The sequence below is a fragment of the Mus caroli genome, chromosome 12, assembly GCF_900094665.2.
Source record: "Mus caroli chromosome 12, CAROLI_EIJ_v1.1, whole genome shotgun sequence".
Taxonomy (NCBI): domain Eukaryota; kingdom Metazoa; phylum Chordata; class Mammalia; order Rodentia; family Muridae; genus Mus; species Mus caroli.
The window spans coordinates 13,003,724-13,030,325 of NC_034581.1; the positions used below are offsets into that span (position 1 = coordinate 13,003,724).

The 26,602-nt window shown below is 47.1% G+C and overlaps 1 protein-coding gene across 4 annotated transcripts in view; it reads right to left on the reverse strand.

The window, feature by feature from the left end:
- Lpin1 (lipin 1) overlaps positions 1–26,602 on the reverse strand; it is a 103,628-nt gene that overhangs the window by 62,002 nt on the left and 15,024 nt on the right. For 3 of the 4 annotated variants that reach the window (XM_029484351.1, XM_021179736.2, XM_029484352.1), the window contains exon 2: positions 15,079–15,135. In XM_029484351.1, coding sequence (XP_029340211.1) covers positions 15,079–15,135 — 57 coding nt within the window. Of the gene's footprint in view, positions 1–6,241; positions 6,495–15,078; positions 15,136–26,602 lie in introns of those variants that run through there. The other variant, XM_021179735.2, reaches the window with a different exon arrangement.

Below are 26,602 nucleotides of genomic sequence, written 5' to 3' on the forward strand. Positions count from 1 at the left end.
AGTATGGAAGTGTAAGCTGAATAAACCCTTTCCTCCCCAATTTGCTTCTTGGTCATGATGTTTGTTCAGGAATAGAAACCCTGACTAAGCCTCCATGGATTCGTGCATTGGAAAACTACTTCCCCATCTGGTGGCACAGCATGCAGATGTGTGATCTTTAAGGCATAGAACCTAGCCAGGCAAACATAAACCAATAAAGACACTAACTCAAGGATTATATTTCTACCTGTTTCCTGTTCTACTATCTCTTTCCTGGTGCTGCAGAACTGTGGTAAGTGGTCTCTACATGCCCCATGCCCACAAAATTCCCAAGCACACCTTTCTTACCACAGTGGACTGGACCTTTTGGGACTGTGGACCAAAGAATATTTCTCCCCTCCCTTCAGTTGCTTCTGCTTAGGTGTTTGGTCAAAGCAAACACAATTTCTGAATGATTTCTTCCCATAGTGCAATGCTTCTTTGCATGCCCTGTGTTTTCTGCAAGGACATTTTGCCTTGTGGGTAGCCGGGTTTTGTTACATTCCTTTAAGCTTTATTGGGCTTTGCTCTGAGATGCAGGTAAGACACTTGAGCTTAATTGAAATCTTCTGAGGCATGACTTCAAGCCTGGCTCCTGCAAATCTGACATATGATCCCTGTCACTGATGCTGTGGGACTCCCTTCATGGTCCTCTGCCCAAAGCTCTGCATTGTAGGGAATCCTCCCACCCAGGATGGCTGCTTTGTTTACCAATGAACACCATTTCATTCATTAAGATCATAAGACAACCAACCATACATGGTAATGTTTGGAAATCAAATTGCAATCTCTGAAAAGGTTATAGTCACAGTGACTGGGGATGAGGCCTGCTTCCGAAAGAGCTTGTTTCATGTATCTTGGTAAAGGGCTCAGATCCTTTCCACCGGGACCTTCCCCATAGGGTTGCTTGAGTTGACATAGCTTTGGCTTCCCCAAGAGTGGTGGGTCTAAGAGAGGGCAAGGTTTCCACCTTGCCAGAATACTTTTTATGGCCTAGTTTCTTGCTAAAGTGACTTTAGGGACACTTTTGGCACACCTGTCACCCTCCCTGCCACCGCATTCTGTTCCTGAGAACCACGTGAATAAGTAAATCCAGCCACACTTGGGGAAAGTAGGACCAGACTCCTCGAGTTGAAAGACTCACCAGCAACCCAGATTATTCCAGGCCTGGGTCATCTCTGGAGACGGTTACAACCAGAAGATGCCCCTTTGGCAGCTTCAGTCAATCATGTGCAGACTGAGCCTCAGTCAGAGCAAAGGAGGCCCTCTGCCCACCTCTCTCAGGCTGCATCCTCTCTGCATGTTGCCCTGCCAATCCTAACACCCTCAACTCCAAACTCTCCTTTTCTTGGGAAGCCCTTGAGCACTATTTAGGGCACATCTTCCAAACTGAGCTTGCACACTTATTTTTTTTAAGGTTGTATGTGTGTTTTGTGGCACATGTGTGTGAGTTCCCAAGGAGGCCAGAGGAGGTCATTATCCACTGGAGCTTGGATTCTGAACCACCCAACATGGGTGCTGGGAATCAAACTCTAACCTCTGGCACAGCAGCAAGATACCTGCTGAAGTCTTGTTTGCTTCCCCGCTCCCTCATCATGGCCTCCACTAACTGCTGTTTCAAACATCTGCCCCTTCTCTGGCTGTTCAAGGCAGTGGTCTAAGTTTTCCCCTGTTGGTCCATCAGTACCGTAAGTGTCCATCCCTGGTAGCTGCAGTGACCTCTGGAATGAAGCAATAGAGGGAGAGTCAGCCAAATGGTACCTTCTTTTCTCCCTGGTTCACTTCTAGGCCAACAGCCCATTTCACCAGAAGGCACCTGGATTGCTGCCTTAGAAATGACCCTTTGGGATATACTTTAGAGCAGAATGTATACATGTAGTTCTGCAGGCTTCTCCCTCCAGCTCTCCCTTCCGCCTGTGTGAGCACTGCCTCCCTGCCTGTTAACTATTTCGAATGAAATGTGTACCAGCCAATCAGAACAAGTGTTAGCCACAGCAGGGCAGACGTCTGTAAGGTTGCTGAGCAGGTTGAAAGAAGCATCCGTTATCCCCTCTCTTGGGGACTTTGAGCAATGCTTAAAACTGGCATTAATTAATCTAAGGTTTAGTTATTGTCAAGGTTGTATCAAATATATACTAGGCCAATCTACTCTATTAACATTTTTCAGTTGGGTTAAGACAGGGTCTCATACGAGGTAGGCTAGCCTCCAGCTTGCCGTGTAGCCAAGGCACAGGCCACTATGGTGAGCATTTACAATGTTGGAGAGCAAACCTGTGTCTTTATGCGTGTGAGGGGAGTAGTCTACCAACTCAGCTACTTCCCCAGCCCCTAGATGGAGTTGCTCTACAGCAGAGGCTGGAGAGATCACTCAGCAAGTTAAGAGCTGACCTTCCCAGCCCCCCAGCACCCAGCACATCTTAGGAACTCATCTGGCCTCTGTGGACATAGGGGGGAAAAAAAACTACTTGGAATTATTTTTAGCCACAATGGAGAAAAGTATCTGCTGTTAACTAGCCATTTATGCCTCCTCCAAATTCATACATTGACACACTCTCCCACGGTACCAGGAGGCGGGGCCTTCACGAAGTGAACAGGTTTAGCTAAACTCAAGGGTGGACCAGAGCTCTTATGAGACCAGAGGAAACCAACCCTCACCAGAACTATGCCATGCTGGCTCCCTCATCTTGGACCTCCATCCTCTGAAGAAATGAATTCCTGCTGGTAGTTTTCTTTCTTACTGCCTGGAAGGACTTAACAGCTTGTTAAGCATACAGAAAAAGCTCATTTTAATAAATAAATAAATAGAAAGATAAATAAATAAATAGATAAATAGATAGGTTCTAGGTGGTTCTGATCTGCAAAGCCAACCTCTCCAGAAGATATTGCTGAGGTCATTTAGTCCTTCCTCAGAGCTGGTCAGCAAGCCAGAGAACCTGAGTAACAGCCTTGGATGTCAATCAGTGAGCTGTCCAGCAGCCGTCTAGCAGCCGGCCAGCAGTGATAAAACATCCAAGTCACCCCTGAATAAATTGTTCAGCTACTGGGAGGTGGTTCAGTAGATCGACCTTTGCACCGCTTAAGATAAAAATCTTCAAAGCCCAGGGACAGAGTCATTAATTATCTCTTAAGAAGCAACAAGGAAACTAGAGAGATGAGGTTTGCCAACAAGTGATAAGAATTTCAAAGTTGCCTGTATCAGTCACAGTTGCCAGCTTGCCACCTGGACACCTGTCATGGTTAACCTAGACCCTGGGGTTGGTAGGGAGAGGGGCTTCCTGCTTTCCCCCCATCCCATGGGGTTCGATCGCTGTGTGCTGAGCCCACAGGACAGGCTCAGAAGACTTAATCAACAAGCCAGGAGGTGACTGCATAAGGTTGGTTGAGTAGAAGAAAGGGTGAGAAGACTTCAGACATCGTCCTGGATTTAAACACACTCCTTTGTACATAGAAAGGTGACAAGAAATTTAACATAAGACACAGTATTAATGTCATATATAAATAAAGTTCCATGTATCTAAAAGGAGAGTTAAAATGCTAGGCCAACCTTATCCTCTTCCCGGGCAGCCTGGGAACACTTTCTCAGCCTCTGGTCCTTGTCTCCACCCGCCACCCTTCTGTTTAGTGAATGGAGCTGTATTGCTCCTTTATCCTTGTGCACTAAGGGAAAGAGATGGCTTTCCCTGGTTTTCATGGAGCATTTACAGCAGCTGCTTATAAATTCTTTCCATAGTCTTTTGAGAGTCACGCGTGCATGTGTGTGAGTGTGTGTGCGTGTGTGTATGTGTGTGTATGTGTATCCCCTCAAGTGCAGGAACATGCATGCAAAGGCCAGTGGTTAGCATTAGGTATCTCCCTGTCTTGCCTTCCGCATTTTTGAGAGGGGCGGGGGGGGGGCGGCTGGGGCTTATTCTTTATGAGACCCTCTTTTAATTCATGGACAAACACACAATGTCTTTTGCTGGCATAGAATTTTTGAGTATAGGAAAAAAACCAAAGATTTAAAAATCAAAAAAGATGGCCTTATGTCTCTGCCCTGCCTCTCATCAGTTGTGTGACTGCAGCCAAGGTACACCTGAACTTCAATTTGATCATACCTTTACAAAGAGCTCTCCCATAGCCTCCTGCATCGTTACTTTTGATCAAATGGAACTCGTGGAGTGCTTCCGTGTGTCCCTAAGGTGGTGTCTTGTCACAGCAATAGAACAGTAGTGAAGACAGATGCCTATGCACAGTAGGAGAGTGGCAGGGACATTCAGATCTGCTTCATCCTGATGGACTTCACTGAAGGCCAGCCTCAAGTTCTCCACCAGAACTCTCACCCACCTTCTTGCAGCTCCACCGTCACTCAAGGTCATCTGGGCAGGTCCCCTGTGGGTCTACCCCATTCCTGAAACTTGACAAAGTTGCCCTTTGAACTCTGTAGAGTTTTATTCCCAAGCAAAATTACAATCAACAGATTGCCTCTATCTTACTGTATTTCCAGGGAGCTGCTCTGGTGACTGTGGGTTTAATATATATGTGTGTGTGTGTGTGTGTGTGTGTGTGTGTGTGTGTGTGTGTATAGATATAATAACACATACACATGTACACGTGCACACACACACTCACCTATGGGAGGGAGCAGGCCTGCAAAAGCACAGATCAGGATTATTCCTCACCACTGTAACTGAACTGTTGTGTCACCATGATAGAGGCAAGAGGAAGCTTGCTTACAGTTTCAGAGGGTTAGTCCATGGTTATCATAGCGGGGAGCATGGCAGCTGACAGGCAGGTATGGTACCGGAGCAGTGGCTGAGAACTTAACATCAGATCCGCAAGTTGGAGGGAGAGACACAGAGACAGACTGGGCCTGGCCTGGGCTTTTGAAATTTCAAAGCCCACTCCCAGTGACACACCTCGTCCAATAAAGCCACACCTCCCACCATTCCTCAATAGTTGATCAGGTGGGAACCAGACATTTAGATATATAAGCCTATAGGGGCCATTCTCCCAGGGATATTGAAGTATTGTTTGGAGAGGCCCACAAGGTTGGACTTGACTCCTGTATGCATGCACACACACACAGAGACAGACAGACAGACAGACAGACAGACACGGACAGAGACAGAGAGGGAGACAGAGACAGAGACAGAAACAGAAGAGGGAAGGGGCCATCCTAGTTGTTGTCTTGGAAACATTTCAATATGAAACTCAAGTTCTACAGCAGCACATAGATGACTTGTCTTGTGTATTTGGTGATTTCTTTGACTGAGTATATAAATTCCCTTAAAAGTTAGGCTTCACCCGAGTATATTTTGCCACAGAACACAGATCCTGTTTTCTATTGCTAAAGCAGAATACTTGGTAAAGTAAAGGAATTCATAGGGTCACAGTTTTGGACACTTGGAAGCATGATCTATTCAGTATCCAGGGAGGGCCTCCTTGACTGGGTAACAACATGGCAAAGGATCAGAAAGAAATATGGGCATGCAAACATGGGGTAGCCTTGCTTTACGGCAATCCAGTCCCATTAGTACTAACTCTCCCAAGTCATCCAGCAACAATCTCTTTCTGGGGTTGTGCCTCCAGTGACCTAAGGATCTCTAACTAGGCCCTTCAGGATATCATTTAGCTTCTGAATTATGCAAGGGTGGAGAAGAGAAAAAGAGAGGGAGAGGGAGAGGGAGAGGGAGAGGGAGAGGGACAGGGACAGGGACAGGGACAGGGACAGGGACAGGGACAGGGACAGGGACAGGGACAGGGACAGGGACAGGGACAGATGAAAATGAAGATGGAGAAAAAAGTCCAAAGGAAACCAACTAACGGAGCATGAATGTGAGATATCTAAAGGGCTATTGAGCGCCTAGGGAGATGGCTCCGTGAATTAAAGTGCCTCATATTCAAGCAAGAGGACCTAAGTTCAAATCCCCAACACTCATCGAGCATGTCTGCACCAACATCTATACCCCCAACTAGTACTAATGGAGACTAGGGACTAGGGCTCTCTCCAGCTTCCTAGCTGCCAGCTTAGCTGCAGATTCAGTAGGGAAACAAGGTAAAGACTGGTAGACCAAGGCATCCAGCATGTCCCTCTGGCTTCTATTACACACTTAGGCACCTACACCATTACATGCAAGTCCGTATGTACGACACATACACACACACATCAACACACACAAAGTTAAAGCAAATCAACAGAGCCATTGAAGCCTCGTTACCCTCCACCCTTCCTGGCCTCAGGTACCTTAGTTGCATGAAGAAAGTCTCTTCTGCTGGAGAATAGGCTGTGACGACCCCATCTGTCTTCCATCAGTTTCACAGGAAGGTCCCTGCTTGTGAACTCTTTAGTACCCCAGTGAATTGTTCCTTTTTTTTCTCACTGTTCTGTAGGTGTCGGTCTACTAAGCCAACCCTCTGTGGTAGTGATTAGGGTAGGCATGACTGGCTCCCCGAGTCTCCCTCTTCCCGTTCTTTCTTCCCCATCCTCCCTCCCCCAGTCCCCCCCCACACACACACTTATTGTCTCCCCTTCTCCAGCTTTCTTTCATGACCATTCTCTGCTAAAGCTCCAAGCTCATTGGTGGGTGTCAGGATTGTGATGTCATCACTGGGGGTGTGACATCACCATCTGATGGAGCTTAGAAGAGAGAGGTGGATGAGGACTCAAGCAAGTGCTTAGAGACCAGTTTTGGATTCAGCACAGAGCCTGAGCAATGCTGGAGGCAGATGAATGGGTACCTATCCTTCTTGCAATCACAGAATCCATAATCCAGGACCCAACAGACAGAAGCTGTCAGGGGAATACTTCCACTTTTCTTCACAGAGCATGGGCAATTAGTGTTGTTTATCAAGGCTCTTACTGAGATTCTTCTAATAGATGTTGTATAGAAAAAATAAAATGATTCCAGGAAATTGTAGCTACATGTGAGGTCTCAGAAATGGCTAAAGCAGGGGCTGGGGCGATAACTCAGTCAGTGACTAGATTGCCTTGCAAGCATGAAAGATGGAGTTCAAGACCCAGCATTCACCTTTTTAGAACGATATAGGGCATGATAGTATGAGTTTGTAATCTCAGAATGGAGAAGCTGAGACAGGAGAAACCCTAGAGCTCACTGGCCGAGTAAGTCTAGCCTAATTGGTAAGTTCCAAGTCAACAAAAGAGTCTGTCTCAAAGGAGGTAGACAGCATTCTTGAAGATGACATCTGAGGTTGTCAACACACACACACACACACACACATGCACGCACACACACAAAAAAATAACTAAGACAGAAAGGGGAGCTATGTGTAATCACAAGGAATACAAGTGCTACATACTCACTGCCTAGCTCACTACAAACAAAAGCTTTTAGATAACTGTAAAAGGTGGAAAGTTATTAAGGAGAAATGAATCTTCTAGGTAGTAACAGTGCCACCACACTAGTGTCAGGACTCTGCCGGGGTGTCACACTAGCTTCCAAGGCTTTCTCAGCATCAAGGTGCACCTTGGCTCCTTCCTTTCTGTCACTGTATAGAGACCTAGGATCAAAGTTCATGATCAGCTTCCAGGTAGAAAGTGCTCTACCACTGATGTGAATCCTGGAAACCTAAGGTAGAGCCTGACTATGCACAGAGTCTGACTGTATGCAGAGACCTGACTCTGCCATCCCACGTGGCTTCTGGTTGGTGCTCCTGAACTGTGAAAAGAAAGCTGCATCTGAAAGACTTGTTTTTCTTGTGTTGCTCCTGGCACTTTGTCTGGGGGACTCTACAGGTCATGCACCACTGTTTAGAGCAGGGCAGAAGGGTGTAGAAACCACAGGGGAATCCTCTGTGTTATTTGTTGGCTTGTCTGTATGGGATAGCCCCTCTTAGTAAGTTATGTGCAGATCTAGCACCTTGAGCTGTCCTCTAAAAGAATGAGATTGTACCGAAAACATCCTTGAAGAATTCCTACTGAGTACCAGACTCTTCTACAGTAACTGCAGTGTGATGACCCTTCTATACCAAAATTTGGGGGGAATTCAAATGAAGATATAATTCTTCCCCTTTACTCTTGTAACCTCCCCACACAAAAAGCAGGACGGCTGGCTCTCTTGCACTCTCCCTCTGTCTCTCTGTCTCCCTGTCTCCCTGTCTCCCTGTCTCTCTGTCTCTCTGTCTCTCTGTCTCTCTGTCTCTCTGTCTCTCTGTCTCTCTGTCTCCCTGTCTCTCTGTCTCTCTGTCTCTCTGTGTCTCTGTCTGTCTCTCCCCCCTCCCCCTCCCCTTCTCTCTCTCTCTCTCTCTCTCTCTCTCTNCTCTCTCTCTCTCTCTCTCTCTCTCTCTCTCTCTCTCTTCTGCAGTGAATTGCTGTGTGTTTGCCGATGGAGTCTGAGAAGTCCATAGAGAGCTGTCTTTTTCCTCATCTGAGGAGACCACAGATGGACCTGGAGGTGGCATCTGGAGAAGAGCCAGCTTCTGAAGGCTGCTATGACTCCACCTTGCTGGGCCTCTGTGGTCTTTAGTGGCTCTCCTCTCCCCCTCCCCTCCCCTCCCCTCCCCTGCCCTCCCCGCCCCCTCCCCATCAAGGATGATCTAGACATGGAGAAGCTCCATACTGGGTGTTTTTGAAGAGGGGACCACAGTTTCACCCCATGAGTCATGAGGTGGCAAGAAAACTTGCTTGGAAAGTTCAGAGTTTTACGTTTGCCCTTGAACCAGACCACATATCCCACCTGTGGGCTGCTCAAGTCCCCACAGGGAAAAGTGGTGGCCAGATCACTGCACTGAATCTGTCTTGAGACCCAGAACATTCTGTTTTGTTTGATTTTGTACCCTGTCCCCAAAAGTCAGGTCCAATGAACAACAACCAACCAACAAACAAAAGAGCTCAGATCTTTCTAGAGCCTACTGTGTCCTGACAAGTGTGAGCCAGCAGAAGAGCATAGGGTTCCAATTTGTTCTCTGACATTACCAGGTCATATCACCTGAGGACCCCGGGCCTCCCACTAGAAAGCAACAATGAACAGAACCATCTGGTACCTTCCTCCTCTGACCTACCATCTCAATCAGGGCTTCTTAAACTTCTACTCATGACAAGAACGCTGTGACCCTGAGTGATAGGTATATAGAATAGACATACAAATCAAACAATTTCTGCTAGTAACTCAGAAAGAAATTACCTAATACAGTTCTCTGGGGGATGAAAAGATGGCTCAGAGGTTAAGAGCGAGCACTGGCTGTTCTTGCAAAGCCCTTGGGTTCAGTCCCTGGCATCCACATGGTAGCTTGCAGTTGTCTAAATCCAGTTCCAGAATATCAGACACCTTCTCCTGGCCTCCATGGGCATTGCATGCATATGGTACACTTATGTAAATATCAGCACTCGTGCACACAAAATAAAATAAGTAAATCTTCAAAATAATAGTTTGACACATATAATTTTACAGTTAAAGACGGGAGCAGACTTGCATGCTAATTAGCAGCATGTGCTTGCTGGGCTAATACAATCTAAAGACATGCTAAACTGGCATTTACATGCTAAGGACTGATGGTAGAAAATAGCGAAAATCTTTGTTTTCTGTAATTAAGCTGTTATGTTTCTAATAACATGATAGCAGAAAAATTTGTTATGTACAGTTAAAAAATAATTGCAATTTCTAAGGCAATAGTCATGAGCCTGAGCCAAAGTGTTTCAGGCCAAGATAGTTGAAACCACACAGACACATGTGTGCAAAGCTGCAGATCCAAGGCTGCAGTGGTGCCACATGATGCCAGAAACACCTGGGTTCATTACATCTTCGATGTTTTAATTAATTTCTGGGAGTCGAGAGAAAGTTCAGAAACCTTCGTCAAGTTTTTTGTGACTGACTCCCACATTCAGATGTCACAGTCAGGACCCACAGCTTAAGCTGGGACCTCACAGGATGTCCACAGTGTCTTTGTACCCTCACCACACATATGCGTGTCCTCCCCAGCAGTGGTCAACTTGAAGGGTGTCACTATCTATCCCTAAGCACCTAAAGGGGTGTTAGGATCACATCAGAAGAAGGAATTAGCATGAAGTCCTTTAATTTTAGAATAGATAACACCCATTACTCATTCCTATCACCTCTCTGCCTGAGTCACTTACATGAAGAATGGTCTAGCCAAGAGGTTTGAGGCTGCCCTTGGAACACCCCACTACAACTTTGAATTCTCTCATTTTGTGGAGTCCACTGTGTCACTGTATGAACCAGCCAAGTCACCACTCCATTCTGCTGCAGTCAAGAGACCTGGGACTACCCAGCTCCATGAGAGCATGAGGCTCAGAGAGATGCATCTCTAAATCTTCGCCAAACACCTGACCAATCAAAAGCCAGACACCACTACCCTGGTGGCAGTGCTGCTTCCCCTCTGGCTCTGGGTTCAAGCCTCCTTGGGTCGTTTTTATTCTCCACTCTTCGAATCCCTTCTGCCACAGTGTCTCTGTCCATGATTCACCCTTGTAACATCAATTATATTGATCATGTATTTGTACTTGGTGAAAGCAGATTGTGGGGATGAGGAGACTCCCCCTCCTTGTCTCAGACTCATGCTTATATCAAGACACCCTATTCTGGGGGCAGGTCTCCTGGCCCTGAAACAGGGAGGTAGGGAACCAGCTGAGGGTGTTAAAAAGCACTGTACTCTTGAGAATAGCTGGAAGGTATAGCATTTCCAACTGAGGTTAGTCGCCCTGTTTATCCTGAGGTAGAAAACAAACAAACAAAAAACACGCCTGAAGTGGGGACCAGAGGCTGGAAGCTCACCCACACAGAGGCAGCTCTACTTTGCCTAGGAATTCCCAATCAAGACTTTGTGACTCCCAGCGAGCCATTCCCAAGTCATCTCTGCTGCATGCCCTAAGCCTGTGGATTTGATGATTTTTCTCTTTAATCTTCTGCTTCTGTCTGTCTGTGGCTTGTTTGTTCCTTTACTTTTGCTCACTTTGGACTTAAAACTTTACCTCATTCAAAGCCCAAAGAGTGGCTAGGGTGGACCATTCTCTATTCAGAACAGCCTTGGGACAAGGGTCTTCCCCGTCCCACCTTCAACCTCACTGTAAGTATCACTACCCCCACCACCAGCAAACTACGTGGGTTCCGTCAGAGGCTCTCAATGTGCTGCCCTACTGGACTCCAAACGCAATGTTCTATTTGTACCCATGACTGTTAGGAATCACTCTCCAGTAGGCAGCTATTGATTTTTTTTTCCACAACATATCTAAACTGAGCCTGACACTCAGGTCTCAACAAATATTTTCTAAATGAATGACTAATTAACATATCTTGAAGTGTTCTACCTGATTACAAATAGGCTTGTTATAATTACAAATAAACTCGTTTAAATATACACTCATCACACTGAAAATAAATGAATGAACCCTGCCACGGTATAGAAGGTGTTGCCACCCTTGTCAGAGACCACCCTGATGCTTACAACGTACCGAGCCCAGCAGCAAGTAAGTACATAGGAGATGATGACTCTACCCTCAAGGAAGTTAAGGCCCAACCCAATAACAGATCCCAGACCTCTGGGAAGAGACAGCAAGGAGAGTCCAAACCAAGGTGTTCCCTGGGATGGGAAAAGAGATGGTTATGTGGAGCTATAAACAGAAGACAGAAAACTGATCTGTTACTACAGTGTGGCCACTGACAAATGAAGCAATGCCTTGGGGCATCTCTAGAAAACCCAAGAAACCACTGAATAGAAAATTAAAGCTCTGTACTTTATGGTCATATGAAAGTTAAAGACATCATGATTGTAACAGACTGTGCAGGTGCCTGTTGGTAGTCAACACTCCCCCCCACACACACACATACACAAACTGATATTTAAAACAAGGAAAAACCCCAGCAAATGGCTCTGAATATCTCAGATACCTGAGAGGGCTCCCACTTCAAATTCCTGGTAAGGAGAAAACCACAGAGCAAGAAGCACACCAACAGGACAAACCGCATACGCTATGCTCCCTTTGCTTCAAAAGATGAGTTTTAGGATTACCATTGCTGTGATGAAACACCATGACCAAAGCAACTTGAGGAGGAAAGAGTTTATTTCACTCAGAATTCCATCATGAAAAGCAGTAAGAACAGGAACTCAGGGCAGGAACCAGGAAGCAGGAGCTGATGCAGAGGCAATGGAGGGGTGCTGCTTACTATCTTTCTCCCCATGGCTTACTCAGCCTGCTTTCTATTAGAATCCAGAACCAGGGATGTCCCTACACAAAATGGGCTGGGCTCTCCTCTATCAGTCACTAAGAAAATACCTTACAGGCTTGCCTATTGCTAGATCTTATGAAGGCATTTTCTCAATTGAGGCTCCCTTCTCTCTGATGACTCTAGCCTGTGTTAAGTTGACATAAAACTAGCCAGCACAAGACTCAAGTTTTTAGAATGTAAAAATTCAATATTGGAAATAGGAGGGTCATTTTCACCTGTTTAAACCTGCTGGTTTAATGTCTGTTGCTGTGATAAAATACCTTGAAAAAAGCAACCTGGAAGAGAAAATGTTTGCTTTAGCTCACAGTCTCAGGTGAGTGACAGTCTATCACTGTGGGGAAGTCAAAGCAGGAAACCAAAGCAAATAGTCACATCCACAATCAAGATCAGAGAGAATGAAGATGTGCATGCTTCGTACTCAGCTCACTTCCTCTACTCTTACACAGTCCAGGGCCCCTAACCAGGGAATGGTGTCACCCACAGTGGACTGGGGCTTTCCACATCAATTAACACTAGTCATCAAGACAATTCCCCACAGACATGCTAGAAGGCTAACTTGAACTAGACAACCTCTCTCACTGAGACTCTCTTCCAGGTGACTCTGGGTCATGTCAAGTTGGCACAGTAACCACCACTACTGAAACATAGGCTTAATCAGATGTGAAAGCAAAAAGAGAGTTGAGGTAAACACCCCATTATCTGAGGTCCCTAAAAGACCAGGTAAGTCCTCCTGGTTATTGGCATTAGCTCCTGCTACCTCCTCCCATTCTCTATGTGTGTCCAATGGCTCCCCTCTCCAGTCCTGGAGCCCAATGCCATTGCTTACCTCGTGCTCAGCCAACTGTTAGGGCTTTTCCATTGTTTCCCATAAGACTCACCTTATATTGGAGACCTTGCTCTAAAATAGCTCCTAATCTTTCTCTACCCATCTCAGACAAGTTGTTAACTCTCCTCTCCTACTGCAGAGGCTTGTGGTAAACAGCCAGGACTCATGTGGGATTAAGTGATTGCCTAGTATACACAGGAGCTGGCAGGTTATTAGACATCTCTCTTAGTGTATTTCATATACTTTAAGTAGCAGAGCAACAGCCACGGGTTGGGATTTCATCCCCTACCTTGGGTGATAAAGATGTTCCGTAATTGTGCCCTTTAAGCAAGATATGCAGTTTGGGTCTTCTGCCCAGTGTCCTGCCCTGTTAGGGTGAGTAATTCTGCGAATGGTGCCATCTCCAGGGCTAGGGAGCTGCTTCCTTCACCTGCCCGGCCTGTAAACCATAACCACTGGCCTGCATGTTGGACCAGAAGTGGGCTGGAAATCTGGTAACCATGGCTTCCAACCCAGGTTCTGTAGAATAGGTAGTTGACTACAGGAAGTGACCTCAAGCTACTTCCAAGACCATCAGCCTACACAGCTGTCCTCAGAAGGAGCACTGCTTACCCAGAGACTCCCTGCCCCTTCTCACAGAACACTGATTCCCCATTCTGGGCTCAACTGCCACCAACTGCTCACTACCCAGGCTTCTTGGCCTCCTGTGGCACCCATCTCTCTCTAGAGCTTAGAAGTAGAACTTCATCTCTTACAGAGTGTCTAGAGCTCTGTCTCCTTCAGCTCCCTTCTTCACTCACTCCACTGGGGCCTCAAGATCAGCACAAGGATGAATCCCTTGCTCGGGCAAGCACTTTACTAGGCCTCTGAGGTCCTCTGGAAGCCTTAGTCCACACCTTGCTCCTGAATCCCTCCAGCCTGTGAGTTCTTTAAAGGCAGACCCAAAGTTGTTTTATAACCTCAGAACAAGCTGCAGTAGAGTCAAGTAAGCCTCAGGTATCCATTCTTCCTTGGACTTTTACAACAGCTTGCCTACCTCAAACCCACTGTCACCTCTAGATAATCTGAACATTTCACAACCATGAGCTGTAATGTGCTATATGATGCTTTTGAGACTATGCCAAGCACCAGGGCAAAGGAACTGAATGCTAAGAAAAGGACTTGGGAGGTAGCAAGGCCATTTCCAAGACCCCAGTCACTGAGCTTGCCCTCAAGATCTGGCCAAATAATCCCTCCAATGCCAGGCTACCCTGGAAAGCTCTTTCACCCCCCCCCAACCCTCAAGAAAGCCTACCTCCTGCTCAGTTCGTTGCTGCTTCTCATCCAAGCAGAGGCAGCCACCCTCCTTGATTTCCCTTCCCAATAAATCTCTTATGTAAAGTTTGTTGTGCAGTGAGACTTTGTGGTAGTCCTTGGCTTCCGGCTACCAGGATACCTTTCCATCTGAGCTGTAACAACTTACAATGGGCATTGGGGTGCTGAAAATGGTGTCTGGGGAGATCTACAAAGACAGGCTCCAAGGGCAAACAGAACAAGGCTGGAGTATAATCCTAAAGATGAGGGGAAGAGGTGGAACCTACTTGTACTAGCTACAAGGAGAAAGGAGTCCACAGCAGGACCCAGAAGAAGCTGTGAAGAGCTCAGGTGTTGCTACCAAGGCTTTAATTAGACACTTGTGACCAGAGACAGGGACACCTGTCAAGGGCAACCAAAGGCATGAGTTGCTGTGGACCTTCTCCCACTATGCTAGGAGCCCTTCAAATCTAAAGTTTAGAGGATGGTTTTTAATTGGGGAGATGACAAAATTCCATCTATGTCTGGAGGGGGATGGGCTAGAAGGAAAAATAAGAAGCCAGGTAAAGTTAGCTGGCGGAGCAGAGCCGGCGGGGCAGAGCTTATGAAACACAGGGAGTGCTCTGGAAGCATCCACTGGATGGCACAGTCCCTGCTTTGAAGACTAGGCTTGCCTACAGTGGGAAGCTGCCTTGTGACAAGAAGGAAGGTTTCATCTTGACCTATGAAATCACAAGAGCACCTGATAGCTGCTCTACTCACGTTAATGTTTGAAGGCCACACACTTCGGATCCATCCGGGGTCTCGCATCATTGGAATCTGAAAGACAAAAAGAGAAGTGAATTAGAAATTTGCAATAAGCAAACCATGACCTGGTTATATGTCAAAGTCTTTATGTGTTTACATATCCAGTAGAAAATCATGGAGCTGGGGACACGGCTCAGCCAGCAAAGTGCTTGCTCTACAAACACCAGCACCTGAGTTTGATCCCCAAAACCCACATAATAGAATTGAGCATGGGGGCCTGAGCTTGTTATCCTAGCACTAAGGAGGCAGAGAGTGGCTGGCCAGCTGGTGTAGCCAAACCATCTGCAACCCAGGTCAGTGAGAGACTCACCAACCCCAGGGAGGGTGTGGGGGAGATGGCTCAGTGGATAAAAACACTTGCTGCTGGCGCACGCCTTTAATCCCAGCACTTGGGAGGCAGAGGCAGGCAGATTTCTGAGTTCGAGGCCAGCCTGGTCTACAAAGTGAGTTCCAGGACAGCCAGGGCTACAGAGAAACCCTGTCTCGAAAAAAAAAAAAAAAGCAAACAAATGAACAAACAAACAACAATAACAACAACAAAAAAACCACTTGCTGCACACACTGAGGGCCTGAGTTCGAATCCTCAACACTCACTTATAAAATATGGTGGGTGTGGCGAATAGCCCCAACATTGGGGGTGTGGATTAAAAGCAGATCTCAGGAGCTCACTAGCCAGCTGAAACAGTGAGCCTGTCCCAAGGCAGCAAAGAATGACCAAGGAAGACACCCAATATCCTCCTCTGGATTTGGATTCTGCATGTGCATTGATTGGCATTTAGACACACACACACATGGGGGGGGGGCACAACAATCATCGGTGGTAACTCTCATCTGTAATTCCAGTGTTCAGAAAAGTGAAGCAGGAGGATTACAGGGAGCTTGTGCCCCACTTAGGCTACACAGTGAGTTCCAGGCCAGCTAGAACTATAGCATGAGTGAGATCCAAACTCAAAAGAACAAAACAATTAACAACAAAATGAGGTTTTAGAGGAATCAATGGGACACTCTGGAATCAGCCCGTAGTGGGGGTTAAAGAACCAGTGACTGTACTTTACTGCAGAGAGCTGCAGCTCAGCTTTAAAAGAACTCAGGACTAAGCAGCATGCGGTGACTTCCCTTGGCATCCAGAATGTGATGTAGCCACGAACCCCATTCCTTCCCTCTTTCTCCATCCCGCCTCCTACCACACAACACTTGGGTGAAGCCACAGGTCAGGCAGAGTTAGCAGTGGGATCAGAACTCAGGAGAGCAGCCACACCTGCTTCCTAGGAGTGTGTAAGTGCGCACAGCCCTCTTGTTCACCTCTAAAGGGGGATCTTAGGGGCTTTGTTTAGTCTCTGAGTCCACAGAGACTAAAGGGCAAAGCTTGGTTCCCTGGTACAGCTGTCAGTACTCCAGGTATAGTGTGTCCGTGCTAAAGCAGCCCTGCAACCATCACTTCACAGCAGCAAAACTATCTAAGACACCATGTTAGTGCGATTTCTCAGATACAGATTCCCTGATATTTCTAGGAGACACAACTTCACAGCAAGTTTTCTGTTCCTCTGGCTCTCCCACTTCTGCAATGACCCCATGGCATTTAATGACATCCTGGTTTCAAATGACCACTGCCTTTGACACACTTCCACTTGCTATTTAACCCCCATCTCTATTGGACGCTACAAGGAGACTTTTGATTTGAACTCCAATGTTTGAGAACAGCTGACTCAAATTCTTCAGGGGCCATAAACATGGTCATGCATACAGCAGTCTGTCTGTGTGACAACTGAACTGTTTGCCCAGCCACATGGTTGACTAGGAAGGCAGACAGCAATTGAAAATCACAGTGAATGCATCTGGCCCTGATGGAAAATGAAAATTCTGATCAAACCTCAAAGCTATTCTCCTACCAACAGATGCATGGTGTCTCAAACACCACCTCCCATGAGAGTTGTTTTGATTTCGGAGGTTAAAACACAGGGACACCAAGAATGGTAGAAGTGTATGTTACTCCACAGGCTCCATGGGGCAGTGGAGATCAGACTGGCAGTGCTCTACTCTGTGGCTTTCCAGGGCTTTCTCAGAAGAGCATGAAAATTGAGCAAGGGAGGACTTAGAAGGTAGAGCCAGGAGAATTTGAAGTTCAAGGTCATCCTCAACTGCACAGAGCGTTTGAAACTGTCCAAGGCTGCCTGGGACCATGTGTCAAAGGAGAAGGACAGAGAAGGAAGGAGGGACGGAGAGAGAGGGGACAGAAGGGAAGAAAAGAAGAGAGAAAGGAAGGGAGAGGAGGGGGAGGAAGGGGAGGGACAGAGGGATAGATGGATGGAGGGATGGAGGGAAGGAAAACAAGGCAGCTGGGTCCACGCCTTTTAAAAATTTTTAAAGATTTATCTTCTGTATGTTGAGTGTTTTGCCTGCATGTATATATGTGTACCACGTGAGTGCCTGGTGCCCACAGAGTTCAGAAGAAGTTATCGGATCCCCTGGAACTGGAGTTATGGATGGTTTGGAGCCAACATGTGGGTTCAGGGAACCAAACTGAGGTCCTCTGGAAGATCAGCAAGTGCTCTTAACCCCCTACGCCATCTCTTCAGGCCCCTGCTTTCTTAATAATACTCCATAATATTTAGCCTTGAGTGAGTCCAATCATGTCTCAGTGGGTCCTTGTCTCCAGTTAAACTGAGCTTCAGGGCTGGCATGAGCAAGCTATCATGACATCGCATGTACTGAATCACCCCAGAAAACCTCCCTGTGTGTGTGTGTTGGGGGGGTTCAAGGAGAGCAACCCTTCTTCCATCTACATCCCTCTGCTTTCTGCCACACTCTGCAGCTCATTCAGCTTCTGAGAGCAGCCTTCCCATCCTCACACAGGCCATTCCTCCTGCCTGGGATACACTTCAGCTGGTGAGACACAGCCAAGTGTGTCAGCTGCTCAGCAAAGCTGCCCTTGGCCTCCTCAACATGATCACGGAGAATTGTACCTTCTCGGCGCACCTGCATGCTTCCCTCAGAGCACAGCTTGACAATCTGCATTCGTTTGCACAAGTGTTCACTTAATGACAGCCTCCTCCATAAGGAACATGGCCTATTCTTGTCATCAAATTCGCTGGAGCCTCAGGCCATGGTAGGTAGTCATTAAATATTGCTGAATGGAAGAACAGAGGTATAATTTTCTCAACATTCAAGGGAAGACACTGGAGCTAAGAGGGTCAAGTGAATTAGCTCATTATACAACCAGCAGATTGTGGGGGGTGAGCAGGAATTCATCCCTAGTTCCAGTAACTTCAAAGCCAGGATGCCATCTGTATTCCAAGCTGATGGCTGTGGGAGGGGCTAGCACAGCCTTATTCTTAAACACCTTTCCTAACAAGATGTGTGTGGGGAGGCAGGGATCCTTCAGTTCGTTCTACAGCTCTGCCTGCAGCCTCTGCCACCTCTATCACCTCTGTCCTGGGTCCAGGAGTTCCCTCTACTCTCTGTTTCTAGTCACATCCTCTTGGCTACATGTAGGAGAGCTGGAGTCCCCAGGCTTTACCCAATGTTTACATAAATATGTGGCTTCTGCAGGACCCTCCATAGTTGAAAGGCAAGGCTGGGCACATTCCACAGAACAGATCTAACAAAAGACACTGGAGAGGAAGAGCCCAGGACTGTGTGAAATCCAAAGAAGATCCACCAAGGATGTGACCCCATGTCCTGGGGTGCAGTGAGGGGCACGGTGCTACCTGATCTAACATTCACTGACTCCAGTGGGTATGGACAACCTGACTTCGTGGATACTCTGTAAGAGGGACACGAGATATCAGTAGATTCACCAAGGGGTGAAGAAGATAATGAGGGATTTAAGTCCCCCAGAAGAAAATGTAAGTCATGAGGACCCAGGACAGACACTTGCAGGGAGCCTGTGAGCTCCTAGCTCTGTCCCAACAAGGTCATCACATGGCCTGCTACTTCTAGCCTACATATACCCTGCTGGCAGAGAAGGCAGGCTTGGGCTTGCATGAACAATGTGTGCGTGTGCATGTGTGTGCATGTGTGTAAGAATTGTATGGAGGAATGTCTGTATGTATGAGTGTGTGTGAGTAAGTATGTGTGAGTGTATGTGAGTGTGTGTGTGTGTGAGTGTGAGTGTGACAGAGTTTGTGTCTGTGTACATATGCATGTGTGTAGGTGTGTATTCCTGTGTTCACATGCATACATATGGGCATGCCTCTGTTCTAGATTAATAATGCCTTCAGATTCTTCATGACTCTTGGTATCGGGGAATCCGACCACTCTCCCCTTAAATCTGAGCCACTCTGAGTGACTGTGACTTGGTCAATAACATGAAGGACCCATGACAACCACCTCACAGGCCAGGTTGTGAGAGTCCTCACATCATTCTTTTATGTCTCCAGCCACGCTCTTTCTTGAAGTGTTGGACACCAGGTAAGGACCCTGGCTCTGCAGTGTTGCCCTTCAGGGACTTGTATACAACTCTTGCCCACAGTCCCCACTGTCCTGGGCCCTTGCGCTCCCTTCTCCCACAGGCATAGATGGGTTGCTCAGCTCAATTAGCTGACAGGTACCACTGAGTCAGCCAACACCGTGGGGCAGAAGAATCATAGAGTTGAATCCCACACACATTCCATATCTGAAATAGTTAATGTTTTCAATATCATATATTGATTTTATTATTATATATTGATTATGCATAATGGGTTTCATTGTGATGTTTCCATACATGTAGATAGCGTGTTCTGATGCTCTTCACCCCAGATCATTAGTCTCTCTCGTGTTCCTCCTCCTGCTGATTCTCTCGTTTCCCATCCAGTCTTCCTTTGACCTTCATGTCTTATTTTTAATGATCCAATGAGTTTCATACTTACAGGAGCATGAGTTGGGGCTGTGTGCAGGAGCATGGGTGGGGGGTGTTGATCACAGGAGACCTCGCCAGCAGTCATCACTTGTCTATGAATCCTCAGGGAGAGCTGGGGTTGCATGATGTGATGGTTTGCATATACTTGGCTCAGAGGGTGACACTATTCTAGAAGGTGTCTTCTATTGGAGAAGGCATGTCACTGTGGGTATGGTCTTTAATACTTTAATACCCTCATCCTAGCTGCCTAGAAGCCAGTATTCTGCTAACAGCCTTCAGACGAAGATGTAGAATTCTCAGCTCCTCCTGCGCCACGCCTGCCTGAATGCTGCCATGTTCCTGCCTTGATGATACACACATCTTTAACCCCAGCACTTGAGAGGCAGAGGCATGTGGATTTCTGAGTTCAAGGCCAACCTGGTCTTTAGAGTGAATTCCAGGACAGCCAGGGATACACAGAGAAACCCTGTCTCGAAAAAAAACCAAAAAAACCAAAAACAACAACAAGCAAACAAACAAAAAGAGTTGCCTTGGTCATAGTGTCTGTTCACAGCAGTAAAACCCTAACTAAGACATGTGAGTCCCTCATCCCCCTTCATGACACTCATCATACCCAAAAGTCAGCACCTCCCACTACTCCCCAACTACTTCCTCCTGTTTGTACATTTCTTTTTAGAAACAGTCTCATTATATAATATAGGCTGACCTTGAACTCACAGAGACCTGATAGATGGGATTAAAAGCATGCACTACTATGCCCAGCCCACTTCTGACTTTTTTAAAACATTTAACTCTTTAGGTCTGGATGTCACCACTTTGCTACAGCAGTGTCTGGAGGTCAGCAGGCTCCTTGCAGGACTCAGTTCTCTCTGTTCCCTACGTGAGCTCCAGGAATTCAATGGCCTCTCTGTCATTTTTTTCTGCCCCTTCTTCTGCAAGGCCCCCCCCCCCCCCAGCCTTGGAGGAGGTGATATAGTTGTCCCATTTAGGGATAGCATTCACAGTCACTTCTTCTCCATGCTGTGACTGGTTCTGAGTCTCTGCAGTAACCACTACTCAAAAAAAAAAAAAAAAAGGTCTTTGTGACGAAAGCTGAGAAAAGTTCTAACCTATGGACATAAACATAGTTGTTTAGAAGGCAAGTTTGCCAGGCACACTGTGTCCAGTTAGCAAAACATCAGAGGCTTCCCCATATGCAAGCCAGCAAGTGTTGGAGCAGCGTGTTCCAGAAGAGTAAACAGCCAGAAGAGAACATGTACAAGGAACAGGAAGACAGTCTGGACTGGGCGCTTCTGTGAACTGACCTGCATGTACCTGGAAGGTGACATGGACAGTGACTTAGCCTGTCTTGGACTAGAATGTCTGTCTTGTCTGTACGGACAGTTTTGACCTCTGTGTGATTTCTATCCTCCACCCCGTGTGTGTGTGTGTGTGTGTGTGTGTGTGTGTGTGTGTGTTTTGTGTGTGTGTGGTGTGTGTGTGTGTGTGTGTGTGTGTATTTATAGCAAACTGACACTCTTCTCTGAGCGAAATCGATCCCACGGCTCACTCAGCCGCCTGGCTATTTACGAAAGGCACCATGCAGACTCCACGTGTTTGCACACGCAAATGCTTCTGTGTAGGGTCAGGTTGCCTGGGAAATGGGCCAACCCTAGGATCCAGAGCTGACAGGCAGCTATTCCAGCCTCACTGGCCTCCCTGAAGTTCTGGCCTCCAAGACTGGAGGCAAGCCAAAGAGCACTGGCTCAGAGCCACCCCTACTCCAGTCGTCCCCCACCCCCACCCGGCAGCAGGGAAACATTCCCAGAGGGACCTGAGGGAAGAGGAGGCTCTCACTGCAGCCTTCCACCTAGCCATCCATAAACCCTGTGGGCTTTCTGTTGCACACTGTCTTTTCCTTGCCAAGCCATGCCAAGGAGGGCAAGGTTTGTCTCTCTCTAGACTCCAAGTGGCAGCTTTAACCATGCCTTCTTTAAATTTATTTATTTTGGGGTTCTTTGAGATAGGGTTTTGCTATGCAACCCAGCTGTAGTGAAACTTGAAGCAATTCTCCTGCCTCAGCCTCCAAAGTGCTAGGATTACAGACAGGTACCACCATGCTCTTTGAAATCTTACATGCCATGTGTTTCCATCTATTTGAAAGGCTTGGGGGTTTTGAGGTACCGGGGACAGAAAGCAGGGTCTCATGTATGCTAGACACATATGCTGTCGCTGAGCACCAGTCTCAGCTTCCTGTCTTCTTATATTATACTAGGGACAGATGGCAAGGTCTCACACATGCACCACCACTGAGCTGCATCCTCAGCTCTCTTGTCGTCTTACATTTTGCTGCACTGATGTCCTCCCAGGACTAGGCAGCCATTCTCAAGCAAACCGAACCTTGCCTCTAACTGCAACCTCTCTGGGCTCTCATGGCCTTGAGCCTCCAACCAAATGTCTGTCCTTTTCACCTGAGGACTGTCACCACACAATAAGGCCAGCTCCTCTGTTCCAGATGATGCAGGCTGGCTGGTCCTAGCCTGAGTGTCCCACCTTATTCCCTCTTTCCCATAGAAACCCCATCTGGCTTGTATTACCTGGCTTGCAATACCTCCCAGACAGCCCCTGTTTCCCTATATGATCCCCCTAGGCCTCCTGCTTCCTAGGGTGACACCACACTGTCCGTTCATGACACTCATTTATATGTCTGCACTCCTAACACACCTTCTTAAAGACAATTCTGAATACCTTTAAAACCTCTGGCTCCCTGGAGCCCGTGACTAGCTGGAACTCAGTGGAGACAAGCAAAATGGCATTGGTATACTGACAACCAGACACTGCACAGGCTAGTTCAGCAAGGCAGCGTGGGTGATGGACTAGACTTCTGCCAGCCAGAACAGACAAGTCATCCCTGGGTTCCCCTACCCCAAGAAGTGATGCCACCAGCTTGATGCAATTCAGAAGACTGCAGTTTGACCAGCAGAGCTCAACCCTGACTTATCACCCACACTTGCTTCTCTGCTGTAAGAGAGATGATGACACACAGTTAATGCAAGAATTAAATGACAGCAACGATGGGGAAATTAGTCCAGAAAACCAGAATGCTGTCTGAATTCAACAACTATCAGACTTTCATTGTTTGGCTGTTGCTGTTTAGAATATCACTACATAGCAACAGGACAGGGCAGTAACTCTTTGGTATGACAGTCCCCCAGGATGGGCCACCTGGGTCCTGTACTGGGGACAAACCTAAGAGCTTGTGGCAGTCTGAGCACAGGGCCTGGAGACTGGTTTGGTCAAGTCCAGTCTCACATGTACTGGGAGCCTACTGGGAGCCACGCCTGTGCTAAGTGCTGAGCTCATGCGGTGATTTCTATGAGGATGGAGACAGGATACTGGGATTGCTCATGGGAAACAGGGAGGAAGCGTGTGTAATTTAGCATGAAGTGTGTCTTAGAGAAAGAAGGAATTTTTCTTTGAGAACTGTAGGGAAAGGGGAGGGAAGACAACCCAGGAGGATAAGATGACCCAGGGAGCAAAGTCAAGACACTTAGCAGGGGAGTCTTGAGTTGCGAGGAGTGAGACTACAGCTCAAGGCCTGGGGAGAATGAATTGAGGAAGAGAAGAAATTTGAGCACTCAGGAAGAGAAAGTAGGAAGAGACAGAATGACTTAGAGCATCAAAGAACTGTTTTGTCCACAGTAGAGTCAGTGAAACTCCAGCCATAGCCAGAGAGGAGCCAGGAAAGCCAGGAAAGAAAGATGAGCTCCAGTTCAGAGTCTTCATCTGTCAGCGAGTGTCAGCCACAGTCCTTACTCTGCACCAGGGACGTCACAGCCCTGTGTCACTCTTAAGCCTGCCACTTCTAGAAGCCAAGTCTCAAAAGCAGCTTTATGCGACCTTCCCGAGTTTACACATGGTAGGTACACTGCCCCAAAGCAGACTGAACTAGATCTGCCCTGCCCCAAACACCTTACTCCCCAGTCTCTGCCTCCTGAGAGGCCCATGGGGTAGGCAGCTGTAGAAGAAAGGAAGAAGCCGTCATCACACGAACCAGGGCCATGGAACATGTGATGCTGGGTGTTGTATCCCTGATCAAGGTTGGTCTAGCCCTCCAAGCATCTAGTATTTTGAGCATTTTTTGTAGCAGGACAAACTTGAGGCTGTACCTGACTAAGAGTGTGTTCTTGGGCACCAGATGAGCATGCACCCGGTGATGGACAGTGATCCCTGCACTGAAGTGAGCCTGACAAACGGAGTCCATTGGCTTGCACCTGCAGCAAGCAAGGCAGGGAGATGGTGACAGAAACATAAACTCCTCCTACTAGACTAGCCAGGTGCCACTCCACTGAACTCATCTAATTGTCTAAGCATTGAGAGCATCTCCATTGTGGTATTTTTGTTTTGCTTGTTTCCATTTTAGTGAAACAATTTCAGAAACGCTGGCTCATTTCCCCCAGGTCAGCTAGTCTCATCCTTGGCTCCCATCTCACTCTTCCCAGAGCTCCTGCAGGTGGATGTAGTCTTTCCCTATTCTGCCCATCCCCCTCCCTCCACTAATCCCGGAGCTCACCAAAGGCAACCCCAGCCTCATCCTCCCTGTTCTTTAGAACAAGGTACATGCAGCAATCACTTGGTGACCCTTGACTCACGACCTTGACGTATAGAAGGCAGGGGTGACATCACTACGCTGATGGCCAGAAGTCACCTCATTTAGACCTTCCCAGCATGTGTGATGTCAATGCCACCAGCTATGTCACAGGCTTGAAGAGTGGGAAAGATGTTCTGCTAACCTTGTGACCACTAGGAAGGGGTGGGAAGATGAGACTTCACTCCCTATTCTGCCATCTTGTCCCCAGGTGTCTCAAGGACTCCAGACCCCTCATGACATCACCGATCCAGTACAGCATGTGGGCAAAGCTTGAGTACTTCTTAGAAGGTTGGAACTCACCCAACCCCATTAATTTAACCTTGTTAGTTTGTGCCCATGGAGCTGAAATCGACCTGCAAGGTATTTCTTTCAACACAAGGATTTTTTTTTTCTTGGCAAGAAATAGTTCCCCAAAGTGTCTGCATGTGACTTGGGACTACAGAGAGACAAATTTTCAATCTTCTTAAGTTTTAAGCTTTATTTTTAATTTGCATTCAAAGTAACAGGTTTCCCTGCCATATTTTTATACATACTTAGTTCTTGTCGCCCCACCCCTCTCATCTCCCTGACTTGATCCTGGCTGTGTCCATCTGCCCTGGTATTCCTCTTTTTCCCAATTGCATATTACATGTGTTCCATTACCCTCATACCCACCTCCCTTAAAACCTCCTTCCTCCTCTAGTTTCCTGACTGCCACCCAGACTCTTTTCACATACATATACATAGTAAAAACTAGAAGCCAGGATACATGTGTGTGAGAGAGAGGGTGTTGTGTTTGTTTGATTTTGTTTTGTTTATGCATGCGTGTGTGTGTGTGTGTGTGTGTGTGTGTGTACCTGGCTGTCCTTGCTTCATACATTTTCACAGTTCCATCCATCTTTCTTTCTGTAAATTCCATAATTTCATTTTTCTTTATGGGTGACAACAATTTCATTGTGAGCCAGATATATTTTGCACTCTTTCATTTTAATCTCAGCACTCGGGAGTCAGAGGCAGGCAGGTCTTTGTGAGTTCAAGGTCAGCCTGGTCTACAGCATGAGTTCTAGGACAGCCAGAGCTATGTAGTGACACCTTGTCTCAAAAAACAAACATAAACAAACAAACAAACAAACATGTGTATATGTATAAATACCATTATCTGTTTGTTGGTGATGGGTTGATTCTGGTTCCTTGCTACTGAAATAACACAACATTTTGCATGCAAATCCAGCGTCTATGGACTTGACCTCACAGTGGGAGGTGTCTGGGAGAGGGGCTGATATCACATCTGGCATCTACCTTGGGTACCTTCACTGTCATAGTAAGCCTTCTGCTTACAAAATGCAAAGCCTTGACCTTGTTCACAGCACAATGGGTTCCAGCTGAGCAGGTTTGCACATGCAGAGAGCAGAGCTCCTCTTTGGAAGAACTGCCAGCTGCTAAAGAACATGGCACTTGGAGTGGGAGGAAAGAAGTCAGTCAATGGTCACAGTGCGGCTGCATGGAACTGGGCCACTGACAACTGTGACATCTGACTCTACGTCATCAACTCAAAAGCAAAAGCTTATCAATAGAAACAGCAGCCCCAAGTGTGGAGAAATCACTGTTTCTGACAACATGAGCACCTAGATACTGTCCTGGGGGTGCCTGGACTGTTCTTACATTTCTTAGAAGAGGTAGATGCACGGCAGCCAGTTCTTGCAACCGTGATCAGGAGAGAAGTTTTCAATAAATAACTCAGACAAAGCCCTTTGGCCTCTAGAACATCCAGTTCCTCCTCTGAAAGCCTTTGGCCTCCTGAGACTGCCATGGTGACATTACCAAGCATGAACGAGGCTATCCACAGTCAACTGGGTCCCTGCCAAGGCAGCCCGCAGTCATGACTGCCCCAGCCCCCAACCCCCTCACACCAGCCGTGGTTAGGTCTTGCTGCATATGAGGATGAGCTACCTGAAAATGCAGACTCCCATGTCTCTGAAAAGCCAGGAGCTGGGCAGGATTTTAGCTTCAAGGGGGTTCCGTAGCTTGGG